The sequence below is a fragment of the Oreochromis aureus genome, linkage group 4 (assembly GCF_013358895.1).
Source record: "Oreochromis aureus strain Israel breed Guangdong linkage group 4, ZZ_aureus, whole genome shotgun sequence".
NCBI lineage: Eukaryota > Metazoa > Chordata > Actinopteri > Cichliformes > Cichlidae > Oreochromis > Oreochromis aureus.
In genome coordinates, this window is record NC_052945.1 from 4667025 (window position 1) to 4694918 (window position 27894).

The 27894-nt window shown below is 40.8% G+C and overlaps 1 protein-coding gene across 1 annotated transcript; it reads left to right on the top strand.

Annotated features, from left to right (window-relative positions):
- Positions 1–7304: 7304 nt before the first annotated feature.
- LOC116314285 (myosin heavy chain, fast skeletal muscle-like) lies at positions 7305–27874 on the top strand. The gene is made up of 39 exons (XM_039610613.1): positions 7305–7508; positions 9621–9764; positions 9835–9991; positions 10174–10201; positions 10311–10422; positions 10512–10604; positions 10756–10819; positions 11749–11847; positions 11926–12029; positions 12110–12248; positions 12325–12443; positions 14369–14518; positions 14588–14758; positions 14841–15150; positions 15272–15363; positions 16002–16089; positions 16179–16296; positions 16397–16520; positions 16598–16734; positions 16813–17068; positions 17152–17394; positions 18316–18492; positions 18569–18714; positions 18790–18880; positions 18978–19367; positions 19751–19877; positions 19958–20076; positions 20161–20357; positions 21493–21676; positions 21754–21919; positions 22006–22130; positions 22217–22525; positions 23496–23699; positions 23781–23906; positions 23995–24165; positions 25849–25953; positions 26055–26150; positions 26237–26371; positions 26570–27874. Exons 1-39 carry the CDS (start codon positions 7305–7307, stop codon positions 26591–26593), a joined length of 5844 nt encoding a protein of 1947 aa, XP_039466547.1. The 3' UTR covers positions 26594–27874.
- The last annotated feature ends 20 nt before the right edge of the window (positions 27875–27894 follow it).

Sequence of the window (27894 nt, forward strand, 5' to 3'; positions counted from 1 at the left end):
TTGAAGGCCTTAATGAAGGCAGGAGGCACACTGGATCGTCTTTCCAGCAGGAGCAGAAAATAAAAAATGAACAGAACAAACACTTCAGTTCAGTTTACAAACTTGTTTATTCTTTTTTATTTAAAAATTACAATCTTGGTAATTTAGTAATATTTATCACTGGTGGTTCTCTCTTTTATGATCTGCACGTCATAACACCGAGCACATGGTATCTGAAATGAGCTCTTTATGGTCTATCGTCAGGATGCTGTAGTTTGAGCACAGCAAACACACGTCTCGACATCTGTCGTGGCATTAAAGCTCTTCTCTTGGTTCTCGTTTCCCGAGTCCTCATGAAGTGCTTTCATGCGGCGGTTAGGGAAGGAAATACACGTTAGGTCCATAAGTATTTGGACAATGACAGATTTAAAAATTTCTTTTACCACAACAGTGTACCTTAAATCTATGGGGCCCCTCTGATGACATGGTCCAAAAAATAAATAAATTGTGGCCACAAAATACTACTTCGTGGGCACGAAATGGGTATAACGTGCCCACGAAATACTTATTCGTGCCCACGAAATACTACTTCGAGGGCACGAATTAGGTATAACGTGCACACGAAATGCTAATTTGTGGGCACGAAACACTTGACCGATAACCGTGATCCTTCCCAGGCCCTTGCAGTTGGTTGACAATAAAATCTATCCCGGCGTCCAGGTTGTACTTACGTCTGTAAAGCAACTGGGCTCTCAATATCCTGTTTAAATGTCTCTCTGTAATAATGGTTCCTTGCATTGCCAGGCTTTTCAAAATGCATTTGTAGCTCATTCCCAGCCTAAAATAAAACTCAATCATACTGTCTCTGTCCATGGTGTATAGGTTTAGCCTACTCTTATGCTTATGTCTCTACGCAGCTGTCCAGGAATTGTGTCAATATGATGTGCGCACGTTATCTATTTTGTTGCCACAAATGCGTAATTCGTTGCCATGTTATACCCAATTTGTGCCCACAAATTAGCATTTCGTGCGCACGTTATACCTATTTCGTGCCCTCGAAATAGTGTTTTGTGGCCACAAATAAGTATTTCGAGGGCACGTTATACTATTTCGAGGGCACGAAGTAGTATTTTGTGGCCATTATTTATTTATTTTTTGGTCCGTGTCATCAGTGGGGCTCCATATAAATCAAATAATAAGTGCAGTGTTTCAGTGAGATGACACTAAATTAATTAGACAAACTAAGATAATATTAAACCAGGATTTTTAATACTGAAAATTGTTTAGTTGTCTTCTGCACTCTCTCAGGCCACTTGGTATACCTGAACTGGACAGTGCATTCCTGGATGTGGACTGTTTGAGTGAACAGTTACTAACTGCAAATTCAACCCTTGGAATCAACTCTGTATTTTTCTTTGTTTGTTTTAAATCTGCTTTATCTGGCCAAGAAATGGCTAATAATTTTTTACAAATGGTTGTAATTACAAAACAATTAATGCAACACTTCTGGTGAATTGCGTTAAAGTGGAAGATCTTCAATCAGATCTCACTCTAATATCTGCAGTACAGTGTCACTTCCTGTTCCTGTTATAAAGCACGGTGGTGTTTTGTGTAGCTCAGGGGTGTCCAACTCCAGGCCTCGAGTGCCGGTGTCCTGCAGGTTTTAGATGTGTCCTTGATCCAACACAGCTGATTTAAATGGCTAAATTACCTCCTCAGCATGTCTTGAAAGCTGTGTCCCAAAACATAGGCTGCATTCTTCGGAGGACCCGGCCTTCGCGGTCTACGTGGGCCCGGTCCTTCAAAGACCGAGAAGGCCGGAAGTGCGAGGCTGTGAAATGGGACGGTCTAGCCTTCAGATTTGCGTGACCGCTGTCTCGGTGGAGTTGAATAAACTCGGCCGTCTGCTCCTTGCTATTTAAAATATAACAGGACACTGGCGTAAATTCTCGACCGTCTCACACTTCTGATTAATCAGTTTTCTGTTTGACATTTATTCAGCTGTGTGAAAATCCCAGAGGAATCAACCCGATGGATTAATAAAGTTTTATTTAGTCTAATCTAATCTAATAACTTTGATCTCAGCCAAACCGATTTACTCCGGAACAAATAAAACACAGAAAAAAGCCAAACAATTAAATTTTTAAGTTATCCGAGTGACTTATATATCATGTTTAACCAGAGTAGCGAAAGACAGCGGGGGTCTGAAAACGATGAAGCCGGGAGTCCGCTGCTCTCGCCGGCTCGAGTGACCATTGAACCCCCCGGCTTGCTATCGAGCGGGTGGGTAACAGACGTCTCCGAAAACGTCAGAGCACTTTTGCAAATATGCGATGTCTTGATAAACCGAGCAGATATTTAAAGTTTACACGGCTACTTTCTCGCCTGAAAATATGTTTAAAGTTTATTTTGTGACCCAGAAAGATTAATAAGTGTAATATTAAAAAACTTAGTAGCGGCCGCCATTGTTGGAAAGTGGAATTGGCTGGGCCGCGCTATGAATTCTGGGATATGGTGGGCCACGAAGGACGCACCCGACCCATCCTTCAAACTCGGGGAAATGAAGGACGCATTTGTCGGCCGCATTTGAAGGAGTCGACGAGTTGGGACAGCCTTCGTCGCCTGACTGTGACGTAATCGGCCTTCAAATGCGGCCTCCGGAGGATGCAGCCTACATTTTGGGACACAGCCGAAGTTCTCCAGAGGCCTGGTAATGAACTAATCGTTTGATTCAGGTGTGTTGACCCAGGGTGAGATCTAAAACCTTCAGGGAACCGGCCCTTGAGGCCTGGAGTTGGACACCCCTGGTGTAGCTTATCTGTCTAGCCCATTTAAATTAAACTTTTAGATAACGACTTATTTAAAAGTGTAATATTCACGTTTTATCCAAAGCACACTCCCTGCTGAATCGCCTACTAATTATATTCACAGTATTCACTCACTGTGTCTAGAGGGATTCACTAGCTTAGCTCAGGTACCTATCCCTCCTACAACTTCCTGTTCTGTGTGTAAGAAGTTTAGAAGTTTATTACAAGTACAATGACACTTGTAATAAATGTCACCTGTTTACAGCTTTGGAGGCCAGACTCGCTGAATTGGAGACCCGGCTCCACACCCTTGAAAATCCCGTAGCTAGCCAGGACCCTGTACAGTGCACGCAAAAGTAGCTTAGCCACCTTTAGCTCTCTCCCAGCAGAGTGTCGGGAGCAGCTGGGAAAACAAGATGGCTGGGTGAGGAGGAAGTCTAAACCTTCTGGTTTAGACTTCCCTGGAACAGCACTGACACGTTCATGTCTCGTCTCTTCAGCAGCTTAAAACTGAGTTCTTCCTTCCCACTTTGCCAAGTGCTGCTTATAGTAGGTCTTACCTTACAATAAGCACCTTAAAACAGGACCTTAATAAATTTTATATAAATAACATTTAATTGAACTGAATTTAATCAACCATAGAATACTTTTTTTGGCTTTAAGGGATGAACTCTTAGACTATTTTTCTTGCATGTTATATCTTTAGTTTACACATTTGTGCTTTGTGTAGGGTGTGGAGCAGGATCCACATACATGCACAGTCAGGGTGAGGCTGTTGTGGAAAATGACTAAACTGCATAGCAACAGGGAGTTTGCTTTTGCAGGAAGAACACATCTGATTGGAGCAGAGATGAAACATTTGCAAGACACCAGACTGAACGCCAAAGGGAGAGCCAAGTCTAAACTGCGGCTCCTCCTCAACCTTTTAACCAATCACATTCATGTCTTGTTTGTATCGTATTAAAAAAACGTTGGCACACTTTTGTCCATCCAGCCTGGGACAGTGCAGAGGGACGTCCATGGAGCTGTGAGATTTCAACCTTCAACCGTTTAAAACATTTTGAAAACGTATGTTTCGAGTTTGCTCATCTTCTCCCAGAAACAAACACGACAGTCCACAATTTTAAAATTAAAATGGAAGTTATTAACAACATGTGGGAATAAAACTGGTACAGATAAACTTCTGGAGTGGCCAGGTTTTTGCTGGTTGTGCCTCCCTCTTGGCTTTGCCCCCGCTATGAGCAAAGAAATGAAAATAAAATATTCCCTTGTAAAATTATAAAACAGTTAAAGTATTAATGAACTGTTGCTTAGTCCCTGAAAATAATAATAAAAAATAAAAGTAATGCATTGTTTATTTCTGTGTTTCTTACTAACAACAAACAGGAAAACATTACTGGGTTCAAAACTAAACTTAAAAACAAGACTTACATGTTACAACAAAATAAAAGAAAATATGCAAACAGCTCACAGTAAAACACACAGAGTGATTGGACAAAATGAATGCAGTAAAACAGCCTGTTCCCACTCAGCTGCTGCTACCACGCTAAGGATTTCAACAAAAAACTGATGCACACAGCCAGTATTGAAAAGCTGCTCATTAGCACTGCAGACACTCACCAGTTCAACTGTAACAATCACATTAGTATCGGCCCACAGCTACAGCAGAAAAGCAGAGGGCTGAGATAAAAGCCCTGAACGCCACAGGCCTGAAAATCAGTCATTGCAGAAAAGCAGCTAATTTGGCCACATGAAAATCCACCTTTTTCACCTCCTGTCAGCAGCGCAGTGACCAGCAGCAGCTGCTATGGTCATGACATTTGTAGAAATCCGTGTGAAGCAGGGCTGGAATTACCGCTGCACATGTGTGACTTTGAGCACAGGAGGGTTACACACAAGTGCTGAAGGTAACCTCCAAGAGAGGAGGAGGAGGAGGAGAACATGAAGAGCTGACAACTTGTTTGCACTCACAGAAACAGGATGCTAAGTGGACATACGGGGCAAAGAGTGTCCACTGGCTCCTCAATATTTTAGTCACAGCCCCAAAACAGGAATGCTTTTACAGGTGGAGGCCACTGACGTTTATTCCCTCGTGATCTTTTCTGATTGTTTTTTCAGTGGTTTGGCCTTGGTCAGTGTCACTACTGGTAGCATGAGGCAATACCTAGCCCTTACAAAGGTTGCACAGATAGTTCAACTCCTGCATGTGTCATTACCAGAAGGTTTGCTGTGTCTTCCAGCACAGTCCTGAGAGCACGGAGGAGATTCCAGGAAAACGGCAGCTACTTTAGCTGGACAGGGTCAGAGAAGGCCCTTAACCCTCCAGCAGGCCACAGTAGGAAAGTCTCTGACCAGACAATCAGAGACAGACTTCATGAGGGTGGCCTGAGGGTCTGACATCCTGTATTGGGTTTGTGTTAACTGCCTGGCACTTGGAGTCTGATTGGCATTTACCATAGAATACCAGAACTGGCAGGTCCACAACTGGTGCCTCTGTTGGGTCTGAAGAACATCGCTGGGCATGGCTGGTTTGGTGGTGGGTCAATGATGGTCGGGGAAGTAAATCCATGGAGGGACTCTGCAGGCTTTGCAACAGCACCCTGACTGCCAACAGGTATCAGGATGAGATCCTTGGACCCACTGTTAGGTCCTATTATGTATTAAAAATCAAAATGGGCTCTTCCTGGAGAGTAAAATACAACAGCTTATCATAAATATGAATCAAGAAAAACGTCTCATTTAAATTATATAAGACAAAGCTGACTGTTTATCAGATTTATATGTCCATATTTGACACTTAAGTTAATTTAATTTGCTATCATTGTTATTATTACAAAGTCTGTAAACGTACATTCTTCCATACTGCTGGACCGTAAGAGTAGATGTGATATATTTTCAAGCTGACAAGCTGCTGTTCACACCTGCTCCCGTGCACCTCTCCCTCTAATATGATGACATATTAAATTACAGACACTCTCCCATGCTTAGTCTAAATGTGGCACAAAGCGGTCACCGTGTATTTCCACACGTCTGTGATGTTCACACGGCCTTCAGTGAGGCACTCGCTGAACTCTGTTATGTGTTAACTTGTAATCAAAGCAGACAAACCAGACACGTTTCCCCAAGGTGGCTGACTGTCACCAACTTTAGGAGTCATCTAGGCCAAGAAGCATGTAAATGTGAATAATTTAAGCATAAAGCATAGTGCCAATGAGTTAGACCCAGGAACCAATGCCTGCCAATATGTTTGTATTAAGGTATATAAAAAATGATTTAAATGTAGAATTAATGTAATAATTATTATTAATTAATAATTATTGTCTCTGGATTATTAATTACTTTTTTGTTTGACTTTTTCTATAATTATAAGATGTTTTTTCTATCAGGTGATGCTCGATAAACTTTTATTTAGTGCATAAAAAATAACAAGCATTAACCCGCCTTGCTCTCCAGTTCTCTAGTATGCAGAAGTACACTGGTATAAATAAAAAGTTTTTGGAATGCAAAGTGACAACATTGAACAGGCATGACAAGAATGACTTTGAAAAGTATTTCATATATATTAGTGGCACATGTAAATTTGATAGAGTACAAAAGGTTGGAAAATAGATAATATACCATTTAGAAAGCCATATTTTTGACCTATTGCTAGAATATATCAGTATTTGCTAGTCTTACACTAAAGATATAGTGATGTGATGGTCAATCTTACTCAGATCATAGATTACACTTCTTTGATGCACATGCATGGACTGTACTTTAAAAGAATGGAATATGATGAAATATGATAAAAGGAGAAATAACAGTGTTCTTTCATCTCTCTTGACTTTAAGCCAGTTAATCCAAACTAGGTGCTTTGGAGGTGAATGAGCAGCTGGTCCTTGAGTCCAGTATGAACGTGAAAGTCACAATACATCATGGAGACAATGTTCATGTCCGGTTTATGCCCATTAATAAATACAATGACAAATTCTCGCACTCCAAATCAAAGCTGTCACGCTGAATAACCTGATTAAGCGATTCATCATGCGTTAAATGTGACGTGCGTCCTGGAGATGGAGCCGAGACAGGTCTCGACAGTATGGAAGGCATGTAAAAATAGTTCTTGAGGATCATCACCTGCTGCTGCTGCTGACATGTTCTTGTTACCACTGCGAGATCCTGTGCCATATTTAAGTGTCAAGCAGAGATCGATAATGCAGAGAGATTGACATTTGGACAGAGTGACATTGCCAAGTTTGGAGCATCCGGTTTGCTTCAGCAGCACATCCATCTCGATAAAAGGAGTTTCAACCTCCTGCTGGTGTTCAATAAGAAGACCATCCATCTGCTTTTCTGGTCCCTGTCAACAGTGCTGACTCAGGACTGCATTTGTTTGTTTTTAATCACTTGTAGTCCTGTAATTTTTAACTGAACTGGGTCTAGATACCTGGTGGGTGAGAAAATATAGTCATCCTCCTACAAACTATTTTTAATTTCCTGACGTTCCTTTTTTCTTTTTAAAATTCAGATATCATCATGAGCACCGACGCTGAGATGGCCCAGTATGGGCCGGCAGCCATCTATCTCCGGAAACCTGAGAAAGAGCGAATTGAGGCTCAGAACCGTCCGTTTGATGCCAGAACAGCCTGCTTCGTGCCCGAACCCAAGGAGCTGTACATCAAAGGTGTCGTCCAGAGCAGAGAAGGTGGCCAAGTCACCGTGAAGACCGAAGCTGATGAGGTGAATATTTGTGCACGCGGCGTCATCGTAGGTGGCAACTCTAACCTTAATCCATTAAGTCTTTTTTTTGGAAAAGGCCAAAATTCGTCTTTGTGTGTCAGCTGGAAATACTGTTTTCTTTGTTTCCTGATTGCCAAGACTGGAGAACAACTGAGTAAGAAGAGAAATTATATAGTCTGGTTGTCCAGGGCCAGGGTTAGGGTTTTAAGATAATATAAACCTTTATTAGTCCCACACGTGGGAAATTTTTTGGTTACGGGCAAGAGCAGCAAAAATTAAGAAAAAAACTATAGAATAGAATAAGATAAAACAGAATAACATGCTGTACAAAACAGAATAAAATACTATGTTGTATCAGAAAAATTGCACTTGATAATACTGCACATCAGGGAGACTAGGCAAAGGCTACCATGGTGTATTGGATGTGTGTGTGTGTCTGTCTGCGCGTGTGTGGTCATCTGCAAAGTCTTTGTTGTGGAGTCTGACAGCAGTAGGAAGAAAAGACTTCCGAAATCTCTCTGTCCCACATCGTGGGTGCCGCAGCCTGCCACTAAAGAAGCTGCTCAGTGCTGTCACAGTCTCCTGCATGGGGTGGGAGATGTTGTCCAACAGGGATGACAGCTTAGCCACCATTCTCCTGTCACTCACCACCTCCACTGGGTCCAGAGGGCATCCTAGAGCAGAGCTGGCCCTCAGGATCAGCCTGTTCAGTCTCTTCCTGTCTCATGAAGGGTCATTGAAGTTTTTTCAGTGGTCCTCCCCAAAAACAGTCCATCAGACAATTTGTTTTGGAGCACAGGGACAAAGTCAATGCACGGGCCAGCGTGCATGTCACTTTTCAAGCCCTCTGCACCATGTGTTGCTCCACCAAAGCAGTTAGAGGAGAGAGAAAGAGAGAAGAAGGAAAAGAAATAACAGAAGAGAGAAAAGGTTGCATGGATAGAAGTGGGTAGTGCAACTGCACTGACATCTACAACTGTGCCAGATTCAGTGTATTACGCATCCTCATCTCCCTCCATCACTCCTGCAGGGGAAGGAGGGCGACAATAGTAAAGAAAGGTCAAAACTTCTAGAGATAGAACAAAGATGGAGGGGTAAGGGTAGCGGTAAGGGTCGGAGTGAGGTTCCCAAAGGTCAGTACCACTTAGCCCAATTCTGAACAAGGTTAAGGTCAAAGATGAACAAACCAGCAACATGTAAATCCAAATGTGGCAATATGTATACTTCTACTACATAAACATACATATACGTAAAGCTAAAACAATGTAATTTTTTAGTGGAGAGTTTGAAATTATTTGTCTTATCCAGTGTATAACATTTTGTCTATGAGCATTTTTCATTATCTTTTTGGCACTTAAAAAACAGTGAAGGTTTATTAATGTTTGTTGATTTTAATGCTGTGTCCTTCTGGATACAAAACAGATAGAAAAGAGTTTCAGTTTTGTTAGATTTTCTTTAAAAATGTTCTCATCTTTCTGCAACCATCGTCGTCTGACTTCCAATCCTCTGCTGAGATTTTAGTTTGAACTGTCCTTTGTCATCATTACAAACACAAAGCAGGGTCTTCCAAGTTCATTTTGTGCTTCTACAAAACTTCTCAGCTGCAGATATTTAAAGAAACAATGTTCTGTTCAGAGTGAAAAGGAAAACATGAGCATTTAGATGATAAACCTAAAGCAGAAATGTTCTTCTGCTCTTCCAGGTTATAAGAGAATTTTGTTCTTTGAAGTTTTTTCTCACATGATACCAAATTTTAATCACAGTTAGCAAATGATTTATCTGTCTCCTTTGGGTGGTTTTTCCACTGTGTCAGCGCATCAACACACCAGGCAGAGGTAGTATATGCCATGTGTGCCCACTGAGAGATATCATTTGTTAAAAATTAAAACCTAATGAACCTTACAGACTAATAGCACACAAATAACTTTAGATATTTTTTGGATATAATCACATACAATCAAAACACAGCTACAACAGAAGCAAACGAAGCCCAGCTCAGTAGCAGTTTATAAAAGAAAAGAAAATATTTTGCTTTGCTGATTCTTTGATTTTTATATTGTGCTGAATCCCATCACTGCTCTTTCCTTTTCTCTTCTCCATCCACTCTTACAGACTGTAACAGTTAAGGACGAAGATTGTCTTCCCATGAATCCCCCAAAGTACGACAAGATCGAGGACATGGCCATGATGACGCACCTCAACGAGCCCTCTGTGCTGTTTAACCTCAAAGATCGTTATGCAGCGTGGATGATTTATGTAAGTAATAAACGACATTCTCGTCTCTCTATATGACTCGCTGATTTGTCCCACATATTCTCCTCTGCAGACCTACTCTGGGCTCTTCTGTGTCACTGTGAACCCTTACAAGTGGCTGCCAGTTTATGACCCACAGGTGGTGGCAGCCTACAGGGGGAAAAAGCGCATGGAGGCCCCGCCACACATTTTCTCTGTTTCTGATAATGCATATCAAAATATGCTCACAGGTGAGAAAGAGAAAGACTTCCTGTGAGCTTTTAGAAGAATATTAAAGACAAACCAGCAGTTCACATGGCTGTTTTGTACAAATTTGTACTGAACTACAACTATCATGTGATTATTTACTCAAAGAAAAGTTGAAAAGCTTCACCTCACTGAGGTAAAACTATATTCATGTTCTCCCCAACAGATCGTGAGAACCAGTCTATCCTGATTACGTGAGTCTGAGCATGGAAGCTAAAAACGAGCCTCATATTCCAAAACATAACAAAATGAAGTGTTTTTATTGACCGACTTCAAGTATTGTATTATATTCTGTCTTCACAGTGGAGAATCTGGTGCAGGAAAGACCGTCAACACCAAGCGTGTCATCCAGTACTTTGCGACAATCGCAGTGTCCGGTGGTGACAAGAAGGATCACTCTACTGGAAAAATCCAGGTAGTGATAGTAAGACAAGAATCCAGCTCATGATCCGAAGCCTGGATTTAATACCAAATCCCAAACATGGTGCTGGACTTGTTTTTCAGGGGACGCTGGAAGATCAAATCATTTCAGCGAATCCCCTGCTGGAAGCCTTTGGGAATGCCAAGACTGTGAGGAACGATAACTCCTCAAGATTTGTACGTCTTTAAATCAGAAAATGAATTTTTAACCAAATAGTGAAAGATGTGTAATTTAATTGTTTGGTGGGTTTTGGTGGATATACATCCAATAGGTGACATTTGTATTATGTTTTCCTTGAGGGTTTTCACAGACTTTATATTTTTACAGGGCAAATTTATCAGAATTCACTTTGGAACTACAGGAAAACTGGCTTCTGCTGATATAGAAACTTGTAAGTTTGCCTTTACATAATTGATTCATCCTCATATAATGGCAATTTTATTTATATAGCACATTTAATTACATGCAATCTCAATGTGTGTAACACAATAGACCAAAACATAAAAACCCGCATAGGTTTACAATGACTTAAGACGGTTTAAGGAGGCAAAATATAATAAAACCAAAACAACAAAAAAAAACAAAAAAAAAGGTTTAATTTGAGGAAAAGTTAAACAATCTGCAACAGTTAAATGAGTTGCAACAACATGTATTAGATGGTCGGTGTAACTACAGGGGTCCAACAAAGAATGGCCACGCATCATACTGATGTCTTCGGAAATTTATTTCTCTCTCTCTCTTATTGTCTTCAGACACCGTGAAAACTGAAGAAACACAAAGTTTACAACATAAATGTTTTGAGCTTATCAGTCTCTCATATCAGTGTCCATAAACAGTCTTGGGAAAGCAGAACAGAAAAAATGCACAATAATGGATATCACTAAAATGTCCTCTTATTACCAGTGTAGAACACGTATGCAACATTATACAAACAATATAAATGAAACCATACCGTGTGCGCCTCTTGGACCACATGCAGAATGACATTAAAATTGAGGCTGTAGATACATCTGTAGCCATGTATCCATGCTAGCTCCACCATGCCATGGTTGTGCTCTCAACCAAACTCTGGTCATGTGACAATTACAAACTCTACCTCATACAAACTTTACAGCACTTTAAATATTTAACAAACCCATATTTTGTAATCACATATTTTAGACATGTTTTTTAATCAATGTTACACTTTTATCATCTTATCTTATAAATAAATGAACTAAATTAAGCATCAATCTATCACAGAAATAAACAACTTTATTTTAACTGTCTCAGGGACAGTTACAGTCGGGATTGTTCATTGTTTCCTGTAAATCCATGTAGATCTGCTGGAAAAGTCAAGAGTGACTTTCCAGTTGTCTGAAGAGAGGAGCTACCACATCTTCTATCAGATACTGACCGGACACAAGCCAGAGCTTATAGGTAATATGAGCATATTAGGTCTTAAAGTGTGATTTAATTTTAAGACGTTTTTATAAGAAGTGTTCTGTTTCTCCTCAGAAATGCTCCTCATAACAACAAACCCGTATGACTTCCCCATGATCAGTCAGGGGCAGATCTCTGTGGCCAGCATCAATGATAAAGAAGAGCTGGTGGCCACAGACGTGAGTCAGCTCTTCAGTTCTAATCATTTGCAATAACATACAAATGTAAACTTTAGCTCATTATTTGTCATGTTTCACAGACTGCCATTGACATCCTGGGCTTCAGCAGTGAAGAAAAAGTCTCCATCTACAAACTGACTGGCGCTGTGATGCATTATGGGAACATGAAGTTCAAGCAGAAGCAGCGTGAGGAGCAGGCCGAGCCCGATGGCACTGAGGGTGAGTCCTTCTGCCTTTTCATTATCAATAAACACACCATGAATGTCTTTATGTCAGATGTCCTTTTGCCTCTCAGTGGCAGACAAAGTTGCCTTCCTCATGGGGCTGAACTCTGCTGACCTGCTGAAAGGACTCTGCTACCCCAGAGTGAAGGTGGGGAATGAATATGTCACCAAAGGTCAGACGGTCCCTCAGGTACAGTAACAGCATAAAGACTCTTAAAGTGCGATAGCTTGGACTGATAGTTTAAATTATTGCACCAGAGGGGAGGGAACGATGCAAAGAGGAGTGTTGTCGCCATCCTTCTCACATCAGCTGCAAAACAAATCCTGTGATCAGAGTCAGATCTGTGTGAAGCGCATGAATCTTTTATAAGAACTGTCATCTCCAAGGACTCCAAGATAAAACCCAATGACAAAAATAAAATAGAAAATTAAAAGTATGTAAAGCTCATAGTACAAAGAGTTCTAATGGACTTTAATTTGATGAATCCTGTTAGGTGCTGGTAACATGTTCACTGGTTCCCATTATTCCACCTAATCAGGGAGATTTGGTGTTTGATCATCCCTGTGAAGTTCACTTCCACTACTTTGCTGAATCAGGGATAAGCTTCAGAGCTTAAAAAAGCTCTTTGGATTTTACATTTGTTTTGGCAGATAGAGTTGTCTGCCTCACTTGTTAGGCCCCCAGGTGGAATTAAAAATACTGATAACATTTTCCAGTCCAAGATAAATAGCAACTAATAATTGCAACAGTTGTACTAACTAGACTGTCAAGGACTCACATTTCTCTGTCTAAGAAATACATAATGCAGATTCAAGGGCTTAGACAAAATACAGCTTTTTTGTAGGCATAATCTTCCTGCATTTGTTTACTTGGGCACCTTTCTATATACGTGCAAAATAGCAAGAAAAGAAGAGCAGCGCAGGTGAGATGGACTGTAGTTGGATGTCAATTTACTAAAGTAAAAAGTCTCAAAGTCCCATTAAAAACAACATTAACTGGTCTTTGCTCCAGCAGAACTGCTTTCCGAGTTTGACATTTAAGTCAATCAGCACCTGTCAAAGACTGAGTCCTTATAAAGGAACTCAAAATAAGCTTCTTTCAGACCATATAAACAATTCCTTTAAAGTCCAGCCACACTGATGTCATTTCCATGTATTAAAATGTCATAAATTGATGTCAGTGTAATCTCCCCAATTATACAGTCATGCTAAACAGTGGCTGGAGACTGCTGCACAAAATTATTGCAACCTTGTATAATGAATTTAAAACAGCAGTAAGACAAAGTCAGTGTGTGATTGAATATCAGCTGGTAATTTTTATGCAATCTGTTTGTGGTAATTTGATAATTAACTATGATAAATGTGCAAAAATATCAAATCTGTTGTTGTCTACATACACATAAACTGTTATTTATAGTCAAGCCAGAACATCATAGTCCTGAAACAGAAACTCTTCCATACACAGTGACACAGTTGCTGCAGGACAGATATATAACTGCAAATGAGAATATAACCATAATACAGTCAGTTGGTCCAATATTGTTTTTAAGAGACACATTGAAGGCGAGTTGCACTCATTGGTGCAGACTGATTGGAACATTTGCCAGCCTGCATTTATGAATTTGTCAACCATTTCCAAACCTTCACCAATGCAGTCACTGGGCAACTATTGATTTTTCCTAGTCAACAGAAGGTTGCCATCCTATTTGGTTTCCTCCAGTGTGAAGAAACGGTTTGGGTTTACGTAACTCATTTGTGTTATGTCAGTGAAATGTTGTATTTTTGCAGGTTAACTCAATTGATTTTCATTGAGTCGGGTCAAATTAATACTAATACTAATTTAGTGGGTTTATTATGAGTTAGGAGTACAAGAGGATTCCTTAAAACCAAAAATATTGATGTTTCGTTTTTTTAGTGTCCAAAATCACCCTGCACTAATGTCAGTGTCACCTTAATGAACTGACTCACTAGCCTGAACATTATTATAGACTGGATAAAGTGCAAGAAGCCCAGATTACCTTAGTATACTTTCCTTTACAGCCTTTAGCTATCTGTAATTGTATTTTTTGTTTTTCCCACACAGTATTTTCTTCTCTGTTTTGTATTATTAAAAAGGTCGCCAACGCAGTCAGTGCTCTGGCCAAATCTGTCTATGAGAAGATGTTCTTATGGATGGTCATTCGGATCAATGAGATGTTGGACACAAAGCAGCCGAGGCAGTTCTTCATCGGCGTGTTGGACATTGCTGGATTTGAAATATTTGATGTAAGTTTCCACTCTCGCCGTCAAATATACTCTCTTTTCTATTTGCCGAATTCTGGGTTCTTGTTGTAGTTCAACAGCATGGAGCAACTCTGCATTAACTTCACCAACGAGAAGCTGCAACAGTTTTTCAACCATCACATGTTTGTGCTGGAACAAGAAGAATACAAAAAGGAGGGAATTGACTGGGAGTTCATTGACTTTGGTATGGACCTGGCAGCCTGCATTGAACTCATTGAAAAGGTGGGATAAACATTCTGATATAAATGCATCAGATCTCATTTTGCACACCGTATCTCATGTGTTTCCATTATGTATTCAACAGCCAATGGGCATCTTCTCTATCCTTGAAGAGGAGTGCATGTTCCCCAAGGCCTCAGATGCTTCTTTTAAGAACAAACTCTATGACCAGCATCTTGGCAAAACAAGTGCTTTCCAGAAACCAAAGGTTGTCAAAGGCAAACCTGAGGCGCACTTTTCCTTGGTGCACTATGCCGGCACCGTGGATTACAACATCAGCGGCTGGTTGGAGAAGAACAAAGACCCACTGAACGAGTCGGTGGTGCAGCTGTACCAGAAGTCATCAATGAAACTGTTGTCGTACTTGTATGCCTCATTTTCCAGTGCAGAAGCAGGTGCACTATATTTACCTTTACACACAGAAATAAACCTCCTGAATCTAAAATCAGTGGGAATATATATACCGAGCTTCAAACCCTAGAAATGCAAACTAATATTTCTGTTCCTTCTTTGCAGAATCAGGTGGTGATGCTGGAGGAGGCAAAGGAGGAAAGAAGGGAGGAAAGAAGAAGGGAGGCTCATTTCAGACAGTGTCTGCTGTTTTCAGGGTACAGAAGTGAAAAGTTAACTTTTATTTCACTGTTTTGATTCTTAGAGGTGGTGATCCTCCAAAAAGCTAAACCGTTTGAATACTAATGACTTGTTGGGTTGGTCTTTGCAAAGCCTTCTTGTGTTTACTTTGGTTGTTGTTTTTGAAGTTGTTGATCTAATGCAGTGGTTCCCAAACTTTTTTTTGCCAGGCCCCCCTTTTTTACATGAAAAATGTTCGCCTTTGGGAACCTCTGATCTAATGGATGGGGTGTCCCTAACCTTTCTTTTCAGTATAATGAAGACATAAAAACTGCTCATTATATGTGATGAAATCTGCTAAAAAAGAAGACTTACTTAAACTGCTATTGCACATTTATGTTCAGGTCAGATCAGGTCAGGTCGCTGACATCACTCCACTTGACAAATGTTTTGACTCCTGAAACTTTTGACAGGTTTCATAGATTTTTGGATGTCAAGGACCTTTAAATTTGACCTCATTTCCCAAGAGGACGAGTCCTCGATTCCTTTTGAGTCCTTAGTCTAATTTTCCAAGTTATGTGTGCCCGGTGTGAATGCTGAACTGTATTGATTTTGGATTATTTGCACCTTTATTCCAAATGTGTGATAACCTCAGAGAGTAATTGTTCTTCTGCAGGAAAATCTCGGAAAGCTAATGACCAACTTGAGGAGCACACATCCTCACTTTGTCAGATGCCTGATTCCAAATGAGATTAAAAAACCAGGTACACATGAAAGAAAACGCTTATTTAAGACAAAAATAATACAAATTATTACCTGGTTATTATAATCTGTTGTGTCAACTTCACTGCAGGTGTGATGGACAACCACTTGGTCATTCACCAGCTGCGCTGTAACGGTGTGCTGGAGGGCATCAGGATCTGCAGGAAAGGATTCCCCAGCAGGATCCTTTATGCTGATTTCAAGCAGCGGTTGGCACGGATTACAATTCAAAAACAGCTAAAAATGAGCATTTAACTAAATCATTAATCACAGAGTTTATGATTGCTCCCGTTTACCCACATCCAACAGATACAGAATCCTGAACGCCAGTGCCATCCCAGAGGGACAGTTCATCGATGGAAAGAAGGCTTCTGAGAAGCTTCTTGGTTCGATTGACATTGACCACATGCAGTACCGGTTTGGTGCCACAAAGGTATTTGTCCTGAGTGCTGTGAAGTTCTAAAAGCTTTTAGGTACAAACTGATCTGTTCATATGCCATATTGTTGCAGGTGTTCTTTAAAGCTGGCTTACTCGGCACTCTAGAGGAGCTGCGAGATGAAAAGCTGGCCTCTCTTGTGACCCAGACTCAAGCTCTGTGTCGTGGCTATCTGATGAGAAAAGAATTCTCCAAATTAATCGCACAGAGGTGGCCCATCATTACAAATACTCCTCAGTAATCCTAAAAAACAACCACTGCAGGGACTAAAAACTGTATGTTTTTCAGAGACTGCGTTTGGATTCTTCAGTATAACCTGCGCTCGTTCATGAATGTCAAACACTGGCCGTGGATGAAGCTGTTCTTTAAAATAAAGCCACTTCTAAAAAGCGCAGCAACTGAAAAGGAGATGGCAACAATGAAAGAAGACTTCATCAAGTGTAAAGACGATCTGGCAAAGTCAGAGGCCAAGAGAAAGGAGCTCGAAGAGAAAATGGTTTCTCTGTTGCAGGAGAAAAATAACCTCCTCCTCCAAGTACAAGCTGTAAGTGTCAGATAACATTCAGTCAGTCAAATCAGAGTTCACGCACTCGTTATTAATGCTGGTGTATCATTTCATTTTCTCAGGACTCTGAAAATCTTTGTGATGCAGAGGAGAGATGCGAAGGTTTGATCAAAAGCAAAATTCAGCTGGAGGCCAAACTCAAAGAGGTGTCGGAGAGGCTGGAGGACGAAGAGGAGATGAACGCAGAGTTGACCGCCAAGAAGCGGAAGCTCGAAGACGAATGTTCTGAGCTTAAAAAAGACATAGATGACCTGGAGCTTACGCTGGCTAAAGTTGAGAAGGAGAAACATGCTACCGAAAACAAGGTTTGTGATTTTTAATGGACACTTTAGTTTTGGTAATAGGCAGGAAAACTCTTCTGTGAATTGTTCTACATGAAGCGTTGTCACTTTTTAATGTTGTACACTTTCACATACTTTTACATGAAATATGAAACCTGATCAAATTTAATGGCAGTTCATGTAGAAACACTCTCAAGTTGGTGGATTTATTTTGCACAATCTGTACAAATACATGAGTGGTATCAGTAAAATGCTGTTTACCTTGCCTTTTCTGCTTTTATATAGATCAAGATTACCAAAAACAACAAGGCAGCCACACTTGCAGCTCTGTGCACTTAGACAACATGATTGCTAAGAGCTAAATGATAATGTTTGCATGTTTGCAGCTGCTTTTTAGGTCCCAAGATCTTCTACAATCAAGTCTCACAACCTCGTGAACATCTTAGATCTAATCTGAAACCCCGATTCAGTCCAAAACGGCAGAATGGGAACAGAGACATAACTTTTAGTGAGACATGTTTACCTTATTCATAAAACGACCGCTCGGACAATAAGAAAAAACATTTTCGGATAAAATGAGTTTTAAAAAGTTTGCATACAATGACCCAAATTTGATAAATTTGAGTTTTATTCAATATAACTCAAAGTGCGAGACTGAGCGCAGGAACTCATCAGGACAGTACAGAGCTGATGTGCAGTGTCACGAATATCGCCCCCTGGTGGCCATTTAAAAGAATTCAGGTTTAAGGCACCTGTGACGGCTTCACTTTTTAGACCGAGAAGTTAATGTCCGTCCTTCACCGTCTATGAGTGCTACATTAACAAAGTCATGTGACTAAAATCCATCTACTGTTTCAGTCTAGGAGGACTCACTCATTGTGCGCTCTAGGGTTCTTTTCTGTTTGTACTCTGATGTTCATGACGGTGACCTACGACCTATTGCAGGTTAAAAACCTAATGGAGGAGCTGGCTGGTCAGGATGAAAACATGACCAAACTCAGCAAGGAGAAGAAAGCTCTCCAAGAGGCTCATCAGCAAACACTGGATGACCTTCAAGCAGAGGAGGACAAAGTCAACACTCTGACCAAAGCCAAGTCTAAGCTGGAGCAGCAAGTGGATGACGTGAGCTGGTGTGACTACGTTCAGACCCTGGTGTCACTAAATATCTCAATTAATTTTGTGCAATTTGCTTGTAAAGCTTGAAGGTTCACTGGAGCAAGAAAAGAAGATCCGCATGGACCTGGAAAGAGCTAAACGGAAGCTGGAGGGGGATCTGAAGCTGTCGCAGGAATCCCTCATGGACCTGGAAAATGACAAACAACAAGCTGAGGAGAAAATTAAGAAGTAAGCTTTTGCATTGGTTTTTTGATGAAGTGAAAAGGAATTGATTAAATACATCATATCTTTTTATCTTCACAGAAAGGAATTTGAAAACAGCCAGCTGCTCAGCAAAATTTCAGACGAGCAAACTATAAACAACCAGCTCCAGAAGAAAATCAAGGAGCTCCATGTATGAAGTTCAGAGTTAGACCGTAAATTAATAACACTGCTAGAAATGAACAGTTTAACTCTTGGTGATGCCGTGTTTTGTGTTTTTCTGCTTTCAGGCTCGCATTGAAGAATTGGAGGAAGAAGTTGAGGCCGAGCGGGCGGTCCGAGCCAAGATCGAGAAGCAGAGGTCTGACCTCGCCAGGGAGCTCGATGAGATCAGCGAGAGGCTGGAGGAGGCCGGAGGAGCCACCGCCGCCCAGATCGAGATGAACAAGAAGCATGAGGCCGAGTTCCTCAAACTGCGGCGTGACCTGGAGGAGTCCACGCTGCACCACGAGGCCACGACAGCGGCTCTCCGCAAGAAGCAGGCGGACAGCATGGCCGAGCTGGGTGAGCAGATCGACAACCTCCAACGAATCAAGCAGAAGCTGGAGAAGGAGAAGAGTGAACTGAAGATGGAGATTGATGATCTGGCCAGCAATATGGAAACTGTTGCAAAAGCAAAGGTGGTGTTGCTGAACTCCACTTTTTCATCCTTAGGCTTTGCTCAAGTAGTTCAGCCACAGTTCTGAGGATATTTTGCTTATTTGTCTTATTCTTATGCTTCACTCTGATAGATGGCAGGTGGGTGGAGCTTCTGAGAATATCATGTTAGGTATATTCAGTCTCGTCAACGTCATATGGAGAAGAAAAGTAGAAGAAACCTCCCTGAAACAGAACATTTAGGGCATCCTGAAGCCTGACCTTGATTTAAAACTGTGCTTTTTAGAATATATATGAAAAAAATAATAAAACACATTATAAGTCCATCTTAATTAGTTTTAGTGTGACAAGAGGAATAGTTTTAACAGCTTGAATATCTCATTTGTGTTCATTTATATTCTCACAGGTCAACCTGGAGAAGATGTGTCGCTCACTCGAAGATCAACTCATGGAGCTGAAAACTAAAAACGACGAAAACATGCGGCAAATCTCCGACCTTAGCAATCAGAGAGCCCGCTTTCAGACTGAGAATGGTAATTCCTCCTTTTATTGGAGTCGATAAAATGACAGACCCTTAATTAAAAAGTGTTCTTTTCTTCTTTGGCTGCTGTAGCCGAATTATCCCGACAAATGGAAGAGAGAGAAAGTCTCATCTCCCAACTGACGAGAGGCAAACAGGGATTCACAACACAGGTTGATGAGTTGAAGCGACTGATTGAGGAGGAAACGAAGGTAATCAGCACCCACACCTGCAAACAGCTGGATTACTTTATTATTTTCACACATGGTGTTTCATATTGATGTGTTCCTCTGCAGGCAAAAAACGCCCTGGCTCACAGTCTGCAGTCAGCTCGTCACGACTGCGATCTCCTTCGGGAACAGTACGAGGAGGAGCAGGAGGCCAAAGCCGAGCTGCAGCGCTGTTTGTCTAAGGCGAACTCGGAGGTGGCCCTCTGGAGGAACAAATATGAGACTGATGCCATCCAACGCACCGAAGAGCTCGAGGAGGCAAAGTAATTAAACAATGAGAACAGATCAGTGCATCAGGCTTTGACTAAATATCACTCAGTTTTAAGCACTTTGATATAATAATGAGTAAACAAGTAATTGCACATTACTATTTATAATTTATTTTGCTTCCAACAAAGCACAACACTTAATTTTCCATATCTGTGATTTCCTAATAATCTTCTAATTCATCTTTATAACAAGAAAGGAAAAAACTGGTTTGATTTAGTGCATCTACAGTCAGCTACAATCAGCATAACTAAATCAACCCAAAGAAAAACATGAACCCTGCGTTAACCTGGATTTAGGTCCTAGCTGGAGCTCCTGACCTCACGGGACCTTATCTGGCTGGACCACAGTTATTTAAAAAGTCAGAAAAATGTGAACTAATTTATAAACCTGTTGTATTATTTGTGGTATCTGTAACGTTTCCTCCATCAATGACAGGTTTTCTAAAATGTTCTCATGTGATTAATTGTGGTTTCATTTTCAGAGAAAAGGCTGAAAGACCTGTTAGATGTGGTTCACTGTAAAATATTACAATTAGAAACAGAAAATTACAATAAAATCAAAACATTAAAAAAATCATACATGAACCCATAAAACTTTCCATTATCCTCTCCAAGCCGATGGGCCAATTCCAGTAAAAATATGAGGTTAGGATTAATATTTGACTCCGCCCCTTCACTCGAGGTAAAGGATTAGAAAGATTAAAAAAGGGTTAAAAGAAGAAGACGAAAACCTATTTTAATACAAAGGTGAGAAGTGAGTGAGACTAAAATTGGAGCTTTAAAGTTTGGGCTGCAGCATTTTGGAACAGCTGCAAATATTTGATTGGTTGCAGTAAAGGAAGAATTATACTGTGCTCATGGCTGGATGGCCTCTCCCCATCTTTATCTGTGACTTCAACTTTCTGCCGCCTCACAGAGGAGGGTCCCGGAGTTTCTCTGGGAGCTTTGGTTTCTTAGTTAATGCTGCCTAACCTTGTGATATCCAGGACTCTCACAGATGACATTCATAATCTCCAGAAGTTTGCTTCCTTGTTAAATAAAGGCTGAAAAAAATGCGTCCTACAACACTGACACAACACACAAATGAAAAATCTTTTTGATTTGAAACAACTGGTTTTACTGGTGACAGGAAAAAGCTTGCCCAGCGTCTGCAAGAGGCTGAAGAACAAATCGAGGCGGTGAACTCAAAGTGCGCCTCACTGGAGAAAACTAAACAGCGGCTTCAGAATGAAATGGAGGACCTGATGGTGGATGTGGAACGATCCAACAGTTTAGCTGCTACACTAGACAAGAAGCAAAGAAACTTTGACAAGGTATTATTTTATTTTTTTAATTATCACACACATATTACAGCATTAATTCTGACCAGCGAATGTCTCCCTGAGCTCAGATTCTGGCTGAGTGGAAGCAGAAGTATGAGGAGTCTCAGGCTGAGCTCGAGGGAACTCAGAAAGAGAGTCGATCTCTGAGCACTGAGCTCTTCAAACTGAAGAACTCATATGAGGAAGCATTGGATCACCTGGAGACGATGAAGAGGGAGAATAAAAACCTGCAGCGTGAGTCAGATCAGAATGTTTTGTGTGGATCAACAACTTTAAAAAAGTTGTTTTGAAAATTTCTTACAATCCCGATTTTCACACAGAGGAGATCTCAGACTTAACAGAACAACTTGGGGAGAGCGGAAAGACGATTCACGAGCTCGACAAATTCAAGAAGCAGGTGGAAACGGAGAAATATGACATGCAGGCTGCGCTGGAAGAAGCTGAGGTATAACTCAAAAGGAAGTGAGGAAAATCAGAAAAATACTGCATTCTTACCATTACAGTGTGAAACGCAACCAAAATGTTTTTAAGGCTTCCCTGGAGCAGGAGGAGTCGAAGATCCTGCATGTACAGATGGAGCTGAACCAGATGAAGGCTGAAGTCAACCAGAAATTGGCGGAGAAAGACGAGGAGATCAACCAGATGAAGAGGAACCACCAGAGAGTGTTGGAGTCCATGCAGGCCACTCTGGACGCCGAGGTCCGCAGCAGGAACGACGCTCTGAGGGTGAAGAAGAAGATGGAGGGAGACCTGAACGAGATGGAGATCCAGCTGAACCATGCTAACAGGCAGGCAGCCGAGGCTCAGAAACACCTGAGGAACATTCAGGGGCAACTCAAGGTACAACCACACACTAATACTTTTACAACATTCGCAAAAGGGGTGGGGGGTTTTTTCATGCAAAACTTTAAGAACTGGTTGAAATACTGACAGACAGGTTTGGAAGATAAAAGTGGAGTGACAAGATCAGAGTTTAGAGAGTAAATGGCGAGTATATATATATATATATATATATATATATATATATATATATATATATATATATATATATATATATATATATATATATATATATATATATATATATATAAGTTCCATGCAAACTACAGGCAGCCGCAGCAATCAGAAGGGCATTTTTGCTGCAGCACCCTCTTAGCAACCAGCTTCACCTCAAGCAACCACTCACCAACCAGTCTGAGAATGAACATTTATCCCTAGCAACCGGAGGTTTCCAGAAGGTTGCCAATGGGTCTCTAGGCCTGTGTGGCTGAAGCTTGAAGAGCCAAAAATTAGACCAGGGCACAATTTTAGCTCAGCAGTGGAGCAGGCCAAATGGAGAAACCCAGATTCGATTCGAGACCCTTTGCGTGAATCTTCATCGCCCTCTCTCTCCGTCACCTTTTAATACAAACAAAACCTAATAAAAGTGACAAAAGCCCAAAATAATTCTTTCTCAGATTAACATGAAATACAAATGTTAACATGAAATGTCTCTCCATCTTGTTTGTTTCCTACTGTTTCACTTGAGCTCCTTTAATTGTCGCTTTTTGATTTAAAGACATCCAGCTGGAAGATTGGCGCCACTAAATGTTTATCTTACCGAACCTGAGTTTCAGTTTAAGTCAGATAGAAACCTGCCTCATACGAATAGGAAGCTAAATTAGCTTAGGTTATAACCAAGCTGATGACCAAGCTGTTCCATACACTGTAAATTGTGACCTGATGCTCAAGTTAGACAAGTGTTGGTCAGTGAGATCTCTCAGGTGGGCAAAGACAAATTAACTGGATGCTCACCTGAATGCATTTCCAGGATGCCCAAATCCACCTGGATGAATCTGTGAGAGGACAGGAGGATATGAAGGAACAAGTAGCCATGATGGAGCGCAGAACAGCCTTGATGCAGGCCGAGATCGAAGAGCTTCGAGCTGCTGTGGAGCAGACGGAGCGCAGTCGAAAAGTGGCTGAACAGGAACTGATCGATGTCAGCGAGCGCGCGGGACTTCTGCATTCTCAGGTAGGCCTCTCACCTGTTCAACAACCCATTCTGACCTGCAGAATTTACAGGTCACAGTCTTTTTTTAATTATCTTTTACAGAACACAAGCCTTCTAAACACCAAGAAGAAGCTTGAGGCGGATGTAACTCAGCTTCACTGTGAAATAGAAGAAGCCGTTCAAGAGGCCAGGAACGCCGAGGACAAGGCTAAGAAAGCCATTACTGATGTATGACACTCTTACAGGGATTTTATTTTAGTTTTCACATGTTTGATTATAATAAAGATGTGATGTGCTCATGGTTTGGTGACTCTAGGCTGCCATGATGGCGGAGGAGCTGAAAAAAGAGCAGGACACCAGCGCTCACCTGGAGAGGATGAAGAAGAACCTGGAGGTGACGGTGAAAGACCTTCAGCACCGATTGGATGAGGCTGAAAACTTGGCCATGAAGGGTGGAAAGAAGCAGCTTCAGAAATTGGAGGCCAGGGTGTGTATGGCTATGAAATTACATTTTAACAGTGGGAACAAAATTCCATTAACATGCTTTATTCTTAGAATTAATTAGAAGTTAATTTATAAGAATCTGCATCAAAATATGCAAGTTACTAAATTTCAAACCACTTGTATTCTTAAAACACATTTAAAAATGAAACTGAAACAGGTTTGTGGTACAGTAGGTGGTCTAACAACCCTTTTTTTCATTCTAAAGAGTGTGTAAGATAATCTTCGATAAGTCCTTAGCAGGTCTTAAAATGAGACAAATACAACCACAGGTGAATAACAACAGATTATGTAATGCATTGTGTCTGTATTTATTTAAAATTGATTAAATAACCCAAAATGCAGAAGCAGTATGTGAAAAACTAAATACGCCCTTACTGTTTCCACGGGAATTAAGGGGGAAAGTAGCAACCAGGTGCTGGTAATCAAACGTGCTTCATTTATTGGTCATCAGTAAAAATAAGCACCTCTGTGAAAGCTGAAGTTTTGGCATTTTGCTGGTCTGGAGGATTCAGATGTGTTAACAAGGTTCCAAGGAGGAAAGACATCAGTAATGATCTTAGAGAAGTAATTGTTGGTGCCCATGAGTCTGGAAAGAGTCATAACGCCATTTCTAAACAATTTTACAAAGACAAATATTATTCACCAGTGGAAAACATTTAAGACAGAGCTGGCAGCCTTCTCAACAAATTTACCCCAAAGTCAGACTTCGCAATGCCGACAAAGAATCCACGAGCTTCATTGCACTCTATGGGCATCAGTTAGCATGCTAAATGTTTGTGACTGTATTTGTCTGGAAGGGTTCCCACGAGAAACCCTCATCTCTCTAAAAAGAGCAGGGCAGCGTGGTTTAGGTTTGCAAACGTGCAGCTGAACAAACTAGAAGACTTCTGGAACAATGTCCTTTGGACAGGTGAGACTAAAATGGAGATGTTTGACAATAATGCACAAAACCAAACACCTCATAGCAGCTTTCAGCACGGGAGTGGAAGGCTGTTGATTTGGGCATCTTGCAGTCATTAAGTTGACCATAAAACTCCTCTTTATACCAAAGTGTTCTAGAGTCAACACGTTGGTATAAACAGAAGTTTGTTGCCCTAATGAAACAGGGCAATGGTCCAAGCACAGCAGCAGCAAATCTCCAACAGAACAGCTGAAAAAGAAAAGAATCAAAATGGTGCAATGACACAGTTCAGACCTAAACCTGACCGAGTTGCTGTGATGGGACCTTCAGACAGCGGTGCATGAACCAGTGCTGCAAAATTCAATGAACTGAAGCAACATTTTAAAGAAGAGTGGGCTAAAATTCCTCCACAGCGATTTGAGGGACTGATCAAGTTGTTGCTGCTAAAGGAGATTCTAAAAGCTGCTGAATCATGTGAATCATTGTGTCTTTGCTTTTGTTAGTTATGACATGGTGTAATATTTCACGTGCTGCTGTGCATCTGAGGTTGTCTTTAATTCATTTGCATTTTTTATGTCCTGACATGGAAAACCTCCGACTTTAAAAAGGATACACTTTTGTTTTCACCTGAGTGTACTGAGCATGAAAACTGTGCTGTTAAAGTTGGTTGTAAACATTTTTACACATATTCAATTCAATCAAAGCCCTACAGAAAAACTCCATGTGCTCACTGTAACATTAAAATCCACTTCCTCACGTCCCCAGGTCCGTGAGCTGGAGAACGAGCTTGAAGCCGAGCAAAAACGTTCCACTGAGGCCATCAAGGGAGTCCGAAAATATGAGAGGAAAATCAAAGAGTTAACCTATCAGGTAAAGTTAGCAGGTGTTTTTAGCAGTTAAGAAAATGAGAATGGATATTTGTCTTTTCTTGTCTCTCCTGTTTGTAAGAGATGTTCATCTTGTGTTTTCAGTCCGAGGAAGACAAGAAAAACAACATTCGGCTGCAGGATTTGGTGGACAAACTCCAGAGCAAGATGAAAGCCTACAAGCGACAAGCTGAAGAAGCTGTGAGTGAATCACTGTCGGCACAAATATATTCAGAGATACAGTGAAGTGTCAGAGTGCCATCACACTGAAAACAATTGTTCCCCAGGAGGAGCAGGCCAATGTGCACATGGCCAGATTCAGGAAGGTTCAGCACGAGCTGGAGGAGGCCGAGGAGAGAGCTGACATGGCCGAATCTCTGGCCAACAAGATGAGAGCCAAGAGCCGTGAAATAGGCTCGAAGGTACTGCGTTTGATGTGCACTGTAGCTATGAGTGTTTAGCTGTTCCTCTGAAAGAATAACAGGCATACACTGCCCACCATATTAGGTTTAGGGCAGAAATATGACAGAAGTAAGCACTCTGGAAAGTAACAGCTATATGTTTTCTTATCTGTGGTTAAAAAATTAATTGTTTTTTGTATCAATTTGCTTGTTTTCCAGGTCCAAGAGGGACAGGGCGAGTAGCAGAGTGCACTTCACCAGTGCAGATATATAAAAGTTAATCGATTCTCACATTAATATCATAGCATGTCAACACTTATTAAAATAAACAAGGCTTAATGAGTGGGATAAATTCTCTAGATGCTTTAACTTGAAATATTTATGTCTCAGAGTAATTAAGTGCCTTATTTAACACTTATAACTTCTCACACAACCACAGCTCCATAGTTAATGACTTTAATTGAAGGGGACACCGGTGGGATTGATTATATAACATCAACATCACTTCATTTAATTGCTGGCATGAAAATATAAGACGCTGGTCTCCTGTTTTCTAAAGGTCAACAGATGCTTTCATTAATTATAAATCAACACTAACACTTATACACTTCTAACTTTACACATTTGAAGCTTATAAGATGCCACTCAGAGACATTTAGGATACAGTCTTAAGCTTGGCTTAGTGTGACGCTTGCTTCATGTGTTATCAGGAGAGTCCTGTTGTCAAGATTATTGGATTTTATAGGTCTGCTAAACCTGATTGCATTTCTGTTGGATTAAATTTGTGTCACAATAAAAGAAAAAAGGGGAAAAGTGTTGATGCTGTTTTGCTCCTTCTACCAATTTCATTCTTAAAACATTTACACAAAAGCGTTTTTCTCTGGCAGTAACTGCAGATCAGAAACAGGAATTAAAAGCAAACTAGTCTGCAGATGTTTCCCTGTTTTGTAGGAACATATCGTTTCTTTGGTCTGGCACATAAATAGAGTTTGCTTGGATGTGCGCACACTTGCTCTTGTCTTTGAAATGCCTTTAAGTAACTATTAATATTGAAAGTGTGCAGAATGGAGGCTGGAAGATGCTTTTATGAATTACAAAGCATTTGGTTACAATTTTCCCACCTTTCCATCAGTGATCAAGATTTTGCTCCTGGGTCATGTTTCAGTTTCATAATTTTTGGTGAGAAAAGTGAACCAGAGTGCAATGATTTAATTTACATTTATTTAATTTATTTTATAACTTCTCAGGATGGCAAATGATAACATGCAATAAATGTTTCTGTAAATTTCTGAACAGAAATAGAAATATTGAACTAAATTTGACTTTTCTTTTTGTTATTTTGACACAAATGGCATCCTGTAGAATTTCAGCAGCATAATGCTAATCTGCACCAAGCAGCTCGTTTTAACAGAACATCCAGATGTTTAGTATCCAGAACCTGCAGCACGTCTAGTCTTTCCTTTTTGTCCCAGTAACAGCCTCTTTTTCTTCTTCTCTGGTCTTACCTTTTGTCTGTCTTCAGTATCAGAGCAGCATTAAACAAT

Coding starts and splice junctions, on each gene's coding strand:
- LOC116314285 (XM_039610613.1), top strand. CDS start 7,305: ATGAGCACCGACGCTGAGATGGCCCAGTATGGGCCGGCAGCCATCTAT. Junction 9,765..9,834: donor ATGCAGCGTGGATGATTTAT/GTAAGTAATAAA, acceptor TCTCCTCTGCAG/ACCTACTCTGGGCTCTTCTG. Junction 20,077..20,160: donor TGATTGAGGAGGAAACGAAG/GTAATCAGCACC, acceptor GTTCCTCTGCAG/GCAAAAAACGCCCTGGCTCA.